At 46.2% G+C, this 10,469-nt stretch overlaps 1 protein-coding gene across 1 annotated transcript in view; it reads left to right on the top strand.

Moving 5' to 3' along the window:
- The window catches only part of Tfap2d (transcription factor AP-2 delta (activating enhancer binding protein 2 delta)), a 56,877-nt gene that overhangs the window by 730 nt on the left and 45,678 nt on the right, over positions 1 to 10,469 (top strand). Inside the window, exons 2-3 of the mRNA XM_005377665.2 lie at positions 328 to 825; positions 4,255 to 4,315. Of these exons, the coding sequence (XP_005377722.1) occupies positions 328 to 825; positions 4,255 to 4,315 (559 nt within the window). The remainder of the gene's footprint in view (positions 1 to 327; positions 826 to 4,254; positions 4,316 to 10,469) is intronic.

Genomic DNA, 10,469 nt, shown 5'->3' with positions numbered 1-10,469 from the left:
GTGTGCGCGTGTGTCTGCGCGCGTGTGTCTGTGTGTCTGCGTGTGTGCGCGTGTGATGTCGCCCGCACCTATATAGGGTGGGGGACTTTTTCCCGCTCTCTCGACTGCGAGCGAGGACGAGGCCGCCCACCCCGCTCGCCCGCTCGCTCGCTCGCTCGCGGAGGCTCCCTGCACGGCGGCGCGCGGCTGCGGTGCCGCCCAGCCCCGCGCCCGCACGCCCTGCGCGGGGAGCCGCAGCAGCCCCCGGCTCCGGGACAGGGGCGCCCTGGTTGCAAAATGACAAACCTCAAGTTTTTCTGCTCTCCCTTTTCCCCCTCTTCCTTCCAGATACGTCACGACGGATCAAACAGCTACCGTTTGATGCAGCTGGGCTGTCTGGAGTCCGTGGCCAATTCCACTGTCGCCTACTCCTCCTCCTCTCCTCTAACTTACTCCACCACCGGCACCGAGTTTGCGTCCCCCTACTTCTCCACTAACCACCAGTACACCCCGCTCCACCACCAGTCCTTCCATTACGAGTTCCAGCACAGCCACCCGGCGGTCACCCCCGACGCCTACTCTCTGAACTCGCTCCACCACTCGCAGCAGTACTACCAGCAGATCCACCACGGGGAGCCCGCCGACTTTATTAACCTCCACAATGCGCGGGCGCTCAAGTCCTCCTGCCTGGACGAGCAGAGGCGGGAGCTGGGCTGCCTCGATGCCTACCGTCGCCACGACCTGTCCCTCATGAGCCACGGCTCTCAGTATGGAATGCACCCAGATCAAAGACTCCTGCCAGGGCCCAGCCTGGGGCTGGCCACCGCGGGAGCGGACGACTTGCAGGTAAATAAGCGTGCAGCGCGTTTGCCTGCGCCTCGCCTCCTAGCCCTCCCCCTCCCGCCCCATTAATACCCTGACTGTAAGCTTCAGTCTCTCTCTCTCTCTCTCTCTCTCTCTCTCTCTCTCTCTCTCTCTCTCTCTCTCTCCTTCACGCACACTCTCTCACACACACACCCCACTTAGGGCAAGTTATCAAAACAAAACAATCAGAGGAGAGTGGCCACTCTGTCCTCATTGGATCCAGGCATTCACCCACTGGGGGTGTCCCACTAGCTTCGGGTTCCTACCTTCCAGTCACCAGAGAGGTCTCCTGACCCGCCTCCCCGCGCTCAGGACTGGCTGAGGGAGATGGCAGAGGCTGGGTTTCAGTCCTCTGTACTCCCTGGGAACCGATGCGTGGATAGCAAATGCTGCCCTTGGTTTCTGCCCTTCACAGGACCTGCGCTTCTGTTCCTGGCAGTTTTTGTTTTTGTTTTTTCTCCAGTTAGAGCTTCTGGGGACTTTACTATGAATTGGGGTGGGGTTGTTCTTGGACAATTGAGCTTGAGCAAGTTTGACTGAAAATACTAGGTTGCTTTCTAAAGTAAGAAACCACAAATAAAAGCCTCAAAAAATCCCCATCAATGAAAGAATGTGGACACGGAGCTGGTCCAAGGTGTAGCGCTAAGTCTAGTTCCCTCGGCCTGATGTGTGCCCAGATCCACAGTCTACCTGGATGACAGCATCCTCTTTTTCCTCTTTAAGCAATTTTGTATTACATGCAGCTCCTTTAAAAGACAGAGATGAGGAAATAAAGGAAGTGAGACAGGAAGAGAAGGAAAAGAAGAAGGAACAAAGGAGAAAATGAGAGAAAGACAAAGAGAAGGAAGGAAAGAAGGGACAGAGGAGAAAATAAGACAAGGAATACAGTAGAGGCCCTCACTCAAAAAGATGGTCTCCTACTTTCTTTTTTAACGCATTTTTGCACATTCTTCGCCTACAATAAAATTGGTAGTTGTGCCGATCATATTAGCTTGGGCTCATTTCAAACAAATAAGCCCACAAATACCTAGAATGAGAATCAGACTCAAACTTGTTCCACGGGTAGTACACTTCCACCTGTGTGTGCTGGCTTGTTCCGTCTGCACAGTTGTGGCCACTTCCTCCACATTCTCCATGACCAAAGAGGGGATATACTTCAAGACCTAAGTTGGAGATGTAAGAGATCCCTTGTTGCGCACAGAAAATCTTTTCCCCTCATTTACCTCGGAGCAAGGGATTATTTTTAAATTAAAGTGAAAGCCCTTACGGTTCCAACAAAGGGCCCTGGCCCTTAGTCCCGTGCACAAGCAGAAAGATTTGCTTCCATAAACCTTGACTTTCTACACTTATATTCCCAAAATGGTTCTATATGCTCGGTGCATTTTTACATTTTTCACAAGGGTCTCCTTATGGCTCAAGGGGGGAAAAAATCTGCCATTCAATGCTTAGCTCAACTAAAACCTATTTACCCCTTTTAATAGCCACGTCTGCTGCTGATTTTTTTGTATCTGTACAAATTTTTTTTCTGTGCGAGGCACAAAGCTGGGCATTTTTCAAAAGAGGGGATTAGAACATTTGCAAGCACCAGACAAAGAAAGAATCCTGTGCAAAAGGACACCGTAGTTTATCCAATTTTCGACTTAGTGCCATTCAACTGGTCATTTATGCAATGTCATCTGACCAAACAACATGTTTTACTTATGAGAGGTAAAAGTTTGTTAAGTGAAGAGACCAAGATTTATCTCTTCTAAGAAATAAACATTTTACCAGCAAGTCAGAGGGTAGGAGGAAAAATGGTTCATTCCTTTCTCCCTGAGAAGTGCTTTACTTTGTCTGTTTCACTTATTGTGAAGCCAAAATTTTCTCTTTCTTATGTGCGTCTCTTCTTGTCCTTTTATTACTCATACGAAAGCAGTTTTGCTCATCCTGAGAAGGGAAATATTTCAAGGTACTAGATGAAATGGATGACGGTGTATGATAAAAGTAGACACATACATATATCTTCCTCTGCGTATCTTTCTGTATATCTATATGTGTCACATAACAATACGTTATGAAGCAAGTTTGTAAATATGGCAAGTTATTTTCTACAATTCTTCCTGAACCTAGTTGGTAGAATGAGAAAGAAAGAGTCAAAGCTACATTTAAAACGAGAGATGCGGAAGGAGGGAGTGTGTGGCAGAAACCCGTCTCTCTCCTTTTATTTCTTCCTTTTTAAAACATTCATCAGCATATGCCTCATTTTAAATGCAACAAATGTAAATATACTTTTCCCTGCACAGAATTTTAAGTGAAAGTCCAATGGTTTGGAGGGCGGTCGAAGTCTGCCTAACAGATGCAAACAGTCTTGTGGCTGCAGTTCCATCTTTGAGTCCCCTAAAAAGATTTGCTATGGCCAACAAAGAAAACTGTCACACCTTTTCCCATCACCGCTTTAATTTATGCTCAGTCTCCAAGGTTTTTTTTCATATTGATTTGATAATCACTTTAAGGCAGAACATTTAAAATAAGAAAGAACTCGTGAGTAGGTTGAAAAGGGGGGTCGTACAGGCCTGCCTCAATATGGTGAAAATGGGAGGCTAAAGGGAGCCAGGGCTGTAAAGGTTGTTTTGTAAAGTGGGTTTTTATTATGCACCAAGTCTCTCTGCATTTACTTAACTCTTCACGGGCTGTTGGGTAGGTTAACACCCTTCAAGGCCTCTTTCATGTCCAATACCTCGTTTGTTTGTAAAGGAAAATGAGCCTTTAACACATTTGGATTCAGGGGAAAAAAGACAGCCAAAGAGAAAATTTTATTTTTCTTAATAAAAACTCAGCATACCCTTTCTACCCTTCCAGCTCAAATGATTCCCCAATCCATTAGGAGCCGGAAACTCTGCAGTCTGTGAACCTACAGGTATCTCCTACATAAGGCCCATTTTGGGTAGCAATCCAGGATGTTCCTACATTTGGGGTAAAACAGAATGCTCATAAAATTTCTTGTATCTTGCATTGAGAGTAGCTCCTCTGAGCCCCACAGGAAACCCACAGCCTCAGCCTTGACATTAGGGTCTAGTTTTCCCCACTCTGGAAGTATTGAGTGTCCACTGTCTGTGTATGCTATATGCCTTGTTGGCTTCTCAAAGTGCTGCTGATTCTCATACCAAGACGAAAGACTCAAGGTACTGTGAAGTAGGGTACTTCATGGTGATGGAAAATGTAGACCTTAAGAGTTATACAACTTTTACATTGGGGCTTTCCTTGAAAAATTTTTTGTTGAAGTTGTGTTTGCTGGCAAGCTTGTCTCAGCTCAACGGCTGTTTTTAAATGTCTACTGAGATAGGGCTGAAGGCTGGGCCACTCTGACAGACTTTGCCTACATGGTCATACCTATCAGAGTGTCGTGATCTTATTTCTTTTCCTTTTCTCAAGGGCTCTGTGGAGGCCCAGTGCGGGCTTGTTCTCAATGGCCAAGGAGGCGTGATAAGAAGAGGTAAGTAAGGACATTTTGACCGTAAACATTCTTATTTTGCTTTGAAGTTCTCACAGCCCTTATAAACATCTGATTCCTTGTCTGCTGATAATGAAAGCAACTACTCTTACTCCATAATTGAACTTCCATATAGGCATATCTATGTTAAAAATCTTCCTTTCTCTCTTTGAGACTTGACCACTGAACCCAAAAGCCATGTGCTAGGAGATATTTGCTGTTCCTCACCGAAAAATGACAGAATCAAAGTTAAAGAGGAAAAAGACTGAGGACAAAAAACACTTTTCACACATCTGCCCATCACCAATACCACACCCCGGAGCAGGCTTTCTGGTCTCCTTTACCCCTAATGTGTCAGCCACAGCCTGGGTGTTTGAGGTGATATTCTTAGCTTGAGGCTTTGAGAGATTCTGTGAAAGGCCTGATCATTGAGGCTTTAGGGCAGGCTAAGGCTAATGAAAGACCAATGTTGTAGCTGCCTTATTTCTGTAAGAGTCCAGAACATTTCTTTCTTTAAGGCAGGGTGGGAGGAGGAGGTAGTGTTAACTGTACCGGATAAAGCTTTCTTGTTCCCATCTGTTGAGGAAAACATCTGAATCCAGAGTTACCCGTGGACGTGGAAGGTGGGGGGAAGGCGAGAGGAGAGGAGAGGGCTGTTGCTTTCAGCTCAAGCACTGAAGGGGGCTGCATCTCAGATGTTCCATTTTGACAAAAGGTTTTGAACTATGACACTCACAGGGCCTCAAGGCAGTGCAGATTTTTGTTGGCTTTCCCTACGCAACTGTACCCAGAGCCTCTGAAGTTTATTTTCCTAGCATGCTGAGAAACCCGAAGAGCACACAAGGCAAGAGGGACCAGCTGTTATCCCAACTTCATACGAATTAATAAGACGTGGCCTATTCACCAAGACTAATTCCTGCTCCAGGGCCACAGTTTTCTTTAGTAACCAAGCTACTAAATCTGAGTTACTTCTGATGATAGGGATTCAATCTTTCTCCATCCCTTCCAAATATTCTAGAATTATTTGCTTTTCTAGAGACTGAAGTGTGCTGGTAGAAAGCAGTGGATACTTTTTCTTAAATTGCAGATTTCACAATCCAATGTGGAGGTGGAAATTCAGGAAGAAAGAAAACAAAGGGTCCTCTCCTTATAGAACTTGGGTGTTGTCATAGTGCGTCCTTGAATTTCATATTAAATCTTAAAAAGCTATTCAACTCATAAAGCAAAATCTATGGGCATTGCTACACACAGCTTTCTTTTTTAAACCTGAGCAACGTTAAGCTTGCCAGTTAGATCAATACCCAGTCAGAGCAAAATAACATGAAATAGGTCCAAGACTGGTGAATATTAAAATTAACTAGCCACACTGTTAGGCAAGTAAAAAAGCACACGATGAGAAGAGGTTCCAGTGAGACCCGGTGATTAGGGTCTGGCTAGCGCGGTAAAACTAAAGGTGAGGCTCAGCGCTCTGGGCGCACAGAGATGTCTGTGGTGCTGAAGGACAGCGCCACTAATTAGGGAACGGAGCCGGCTCCTTGGAGAGCTGAGCTGCGCTACCGCGGTTTTCCTATTCAGTTCCGTATTTGCTGGGAGATCACCTTCTCCAAAGCTTGAAAGTGCATCCTAGTGTACGATAGGCGACAGAGGTCGCGGGTGGGAGCCGCGAATGCTACTGCGGCAGTGGAATCCTTTGAATTTTCAGACTGAGGTGACTGCTCTCCCTCCTAGTGTTCTCTCCGGAAATGCCAAAGTTTTTTGTAATCGACAAGGTGCAAACTGCGATCTTATCGGAGCCATAGAAATGGTGATCATTAGGAGATGCTTACTGTTCTTGTGGAACTTAGTATCTGTTTAATTCACCTACACAACATCTCTTCATCTGGCATTTTAAAATCAAACCCTGATTTTGTAGAAGAGCATAACTCCAAAGAGAAAGGAGAGATAACTCGGGGCTTGGGTCTGAATTGTTTGATTAAACCCTAATCCCCCCACTTCGAAGTAACTAAGAATTTCGATGCTGAGTTTATTTCATTTCGTTTGTTTTAGCAAAAGATCAGTTAACCCGTGTGGGCCCTGGAGAGGAGCATGTGTGTCTATGCCTGTCTGTGTATTCTGAAAGTATCATGGTTCATGACAAACTGCAAGTGGATAGGAAGGAAGTGTTGGCTACCTTAACAGAGGAATACATTTTCCCCCCCAGTGCACCAGAACCCTTATATCAGGGCGCTCTATTTTTGAGAAAATGCCTAGGAATTCCCTTCTCTCTGTTGTCAGCGTTGTGCACAGACTTCCATACCAACAGCTCCGGTCACCTTTTTTCCTCAAAGTCAGGAGCACCTGAAGTAAAGCACCCTGTTCACGCACATTGTCTAATAGTTTAGATGAAGAGTGTCTGTTTCTTTGCCACTCCATTCCTTGCAGATGATTCTCCACACAAAATACATTTAAAAAAAAAAAAAAGAAACATCTTTTTAACATTATCCACTCTCCCCCTATATTCTTGGATAGATTTACATTTCTAATGATATCCAGAATTTATACTGGTAGGAAAAAAATAGACATTACTTCCAAAGACCTCCCCAAATGTTCTTCTTAAGGAGAGATATGTGTGTGTACCCTATGTGGGTTCGTAAGGAAAGCTGTCTTGGTTAGTAGCATGGCGAAGGATCGGTGAGTGTCTGTTCTTTAAATCTGGCTACTTGTGAAAAAACAAAGTGCCATTTCTGACTCACTTCGGTAAGTAGTAATTACATTGTTTTTGTCTGTAATGAGGGCCTAGTATGAAAAAAAAAATACGTGGAAAAGAGGCAGAGGGAAGGTAATTACCACCTAGATAAAATATTTGCCACCGCCTCGGAGGCGTAGCTCCCCGCGCGCTCACTCTCGGTTAATGGTGTGCGCGATTTTGCCCGCAGCTCCGCCACTGCAACCATCAGAACCAATAATCTTTACTTTACCCTGCGCTCGCGTATCGATAGCTTCTTTCGCCTCGGGCGTTGGCTTTGATATGTTAATATTTCTGAGTAGCAAATTCTGCAGAGATCATATTAATGTTGTACGTACAGAGTGGAGCTTTGCCTTCGTTGAATATTCAGATACCGGGTTTCAAAAGGCGTCTCTTGAAGAAATGAGACTTCTATTTACAGGAGCCGTCTATGTTTTTAATCATTAAAAAAGAAAGAAGGAAAAGAAAGAAAGGAAAACCCACTCTTCTTTTCCCGGTGAATCTTCTGAGGATCCCCAGTGGCCCCCTCCCCTTTATCAGAAGAGGGTCCCTTTCATTTCTTGCTCTTAGTATTTAATAATGAGGGAGCAATGTTGATGACGAGGAGAAGGAGGAGGAAGAGGAGGAAGCTAATAATGAAAGGATCCAGGCTGGAATTTCAGGGTAGGGGTTCATTTGGGTAGGGGCTGCGGGCTCGCGATGAGTATAGGAGTGAGACGCGAGGATCCAGGCTTTCCACTTGTAGGTGGAAAATGACATTTTGGCCTGGTCTCCTTTGTGAAATCAGGATGGCAAACTAAAAAAAGGGGGGAGGGGGAGATGAAAAAAGTGAGGAGGGGAAGCGCCCTTGTTTCGCCTTGTGATCATTCCGCCTTGCAGCCCCAGGCTAATTTCAGAAGCTTAAATACCGCAGTAGCCTCTGGGCCAGCGGAGAGGGAGAGGACCGGCCACTGGCAGGCAGGAGTGCTTTTCCCATTGCCCGTGGCTACGCAAAATACAAACTACTTTGAATCAAAACATTTTTGGGGAATTAATATGATTTGAACTCTGCACGTTTTAAAGGAGCTGGAGTTTGTCAGATGGCTTAGAGGTGACTGGCATGCCAAGGCAGAGGCACTGACATTGCGATACAAACGTTGTCAGCTCTGATTTAAGTTTTTAAATGCTTCCATGAGATGCAGCGTTGCCTTCATTCGCTTCACCTGCCAATACGGGGGAGGCTGGAACTGACCATCCTTCCTTTTTCCAGCCCTCACCTCTGGTAGCCCCCCACCGGGACCGAGGCTGCACCTTCCTTTGCTTCTTCCGGTTTCAACAGGGCCTTGAGTCTTGGAATCCCGGATGAAGAGAGAATCTTTGGTTCTTCAGCCTGTCTCTGAAGGAAAAAAAAAAAAAAAAAAAACCATGAAGAACAGTGGGAAGCCTTGACCCTCTTCCTCTTATCACCCGCAAGGTAGAAAGCGTCTACCCAAATCTCATCTCTGTGCTTCACCCTCCGTGGGTGAAGAGAGAGCTAGAAAAGCCCTTGGAGCTTCACCTGCCTCCTGAATTTCATATCCAGATGCTGCAGATCTGAAGCTCAGTATCTTGTAGATGAAGTCTACAGTGCATGTACCCAATGATCTAGAGACAGGACTGCTGGACCACTTATTATTGCTGTTTTTGGTGGTCGTGGGGGTGATGGAAAGTGGAGGGGATTGCTTTACTCACAACCCACGGCCTTCAATGCTCTACTTTCTTTACTCCTTTAAAAATTATAACCGAAGCACTCTGCATGGGAAGTGGGTATTAACTACCTCCAACACACACACACACACACACACACACACACTCTCTCTCTCTCTCTCTCTCTCTCTCTCTCTCTCTCTCTCAATCGCCATTACATATTTAGTGTCCTATGCAAACCTGCCTCTGTTTGTTCTGCTGGACTCTGCACTGGGAGAAGCTCATCCAGCCACCATAGTCCTTCATCCCGGTGTACCTGTGACAGTTTGTTCCTCCTGCCAACCGCGCAGGCATGCCTGTTACATCAAAGGCCCGCTTGGTGGCAATTAAGTCCCCACCCCTTTGCTGTTTGAGCACAGTTAATATCTGCTGCCTGGGGTAGGGGGTGTGGGTGGGGGAGGGGAGCCGAGGGAGAAAGGCTAGAGGGGAAGCAGCGAGATGCTTCTACCCCACCAGGCTGCTCACATGCACACCTCACAGAGCTGCAACTGCAGAACAAACAGGAACAGGAAACTCTTGTAATCGCTTACACATTTTTAATGTGTCAGGAAAAAAAAAAAAAACAAAAACGAGCGATCACTGGAGATGAAGAAGGGGAGAAAAAAAATCCCTGCCGTTTGTATTTCTTTCATTTGAATTGTAAACATCTGTTTGGCTGTAAGGCGAACAGAACATTTATTTTGCTCCCAAGATTTGGTCTAATTATGTCAACACCGACGCAGCGCCGAGCGGGGCGGTGCTGCGACTCGGAGGAGCTGTGCGCGAGGGCCGGCGTCTGCCCGCAGCCCGCCAGGAAGTATTGATCGCACCTGGAGAGCGCTGGGAGCCACTTGCTAAGGGTGAGGGAGTCCCCAGGTAGAGGAGGGTGAGGAGAAGGCGCTCACCCAGAGCTGGGGTGGGGCTTGGCAGCAGCTTGAGAGGCACCTGGGGAACCCTCACTCCTAGGAGGAAAAAAGGGCTGACCTCAGGCTTCACCACTCTGGTACAGTAAAAGGGTGGGGGGCTTCTTGTCTAGCTTCAAGGCACGCACCTTGAGATAGGGAGACGCTCAGCATAATGGCAGTTACTGAGCAGCCTTTACTCAGACTGCTGAGTATGTGCATTCAATTTCCATCACACCTCCTCACCCAGTGCAGAGATAAACATACAATTTTTTCAGACAGACAGATTAAAACAGAGAATTACTTTCCAAGGTCATGGGGCCAAGTCACCAGTTGGCTTAGTTCTTATTTATAGCTCAGTACTTTTTCCATGACCCCACACCGTGTCCTCAGACACACTTTTCCTGCAGACACAAAGATAAATGTCCACAGCTCCACCAAAAAGAATACAGACTCAAGCTTTTCCAGGTTATCCAGGATCTAACACAGTGTGACGGCCGGGGAATCTGTATCTTTGTATTTTGTGCCTGGTTTTGCTTTACAAACAGTTAGTTCTTGGCTAACATCTTGTCACTTTGGGAAAGTTATTCCTTTCACAGAAGCTATGTCCTAGACAAGTGGTCTTCGTAGATAATCCTTGATTTCTCTCACTGTTACCATAGCTACTGGTTAGCTTGTGCAGCATCAGTGGAAATAAGAAGTCTTGCCTCCCAATTCCAAATTTAAAAATAGTGACCTCCATGGAACAATTGTGTCTGTGCATTCAAAATGGAAAAGAGATGAACTCGGGAAGTTCTGCACAAGCATTGTGGCTCTGGAATGGAAG

The sequence above is a fragment of the Chinchilla lanigera genome, unplaced genomic scaffold (assembly GCF_000276665.1).
Source record: "Chinchilla lanigera isolate Chin_1 unplaced genomic scaffold, ChiLan1.0 scaffold00010, whole genome shotgun sequence".
Taxonomy (NCBI): Eukaryota; Metazoa; Chordata; class Mammalia; order Rodentia; family Chinchillidae; genus Chinchilla; species Chinchilla lanigera.
This window is presented reverse-complemented; position numbering and strand designations above follow the sequence as displayed.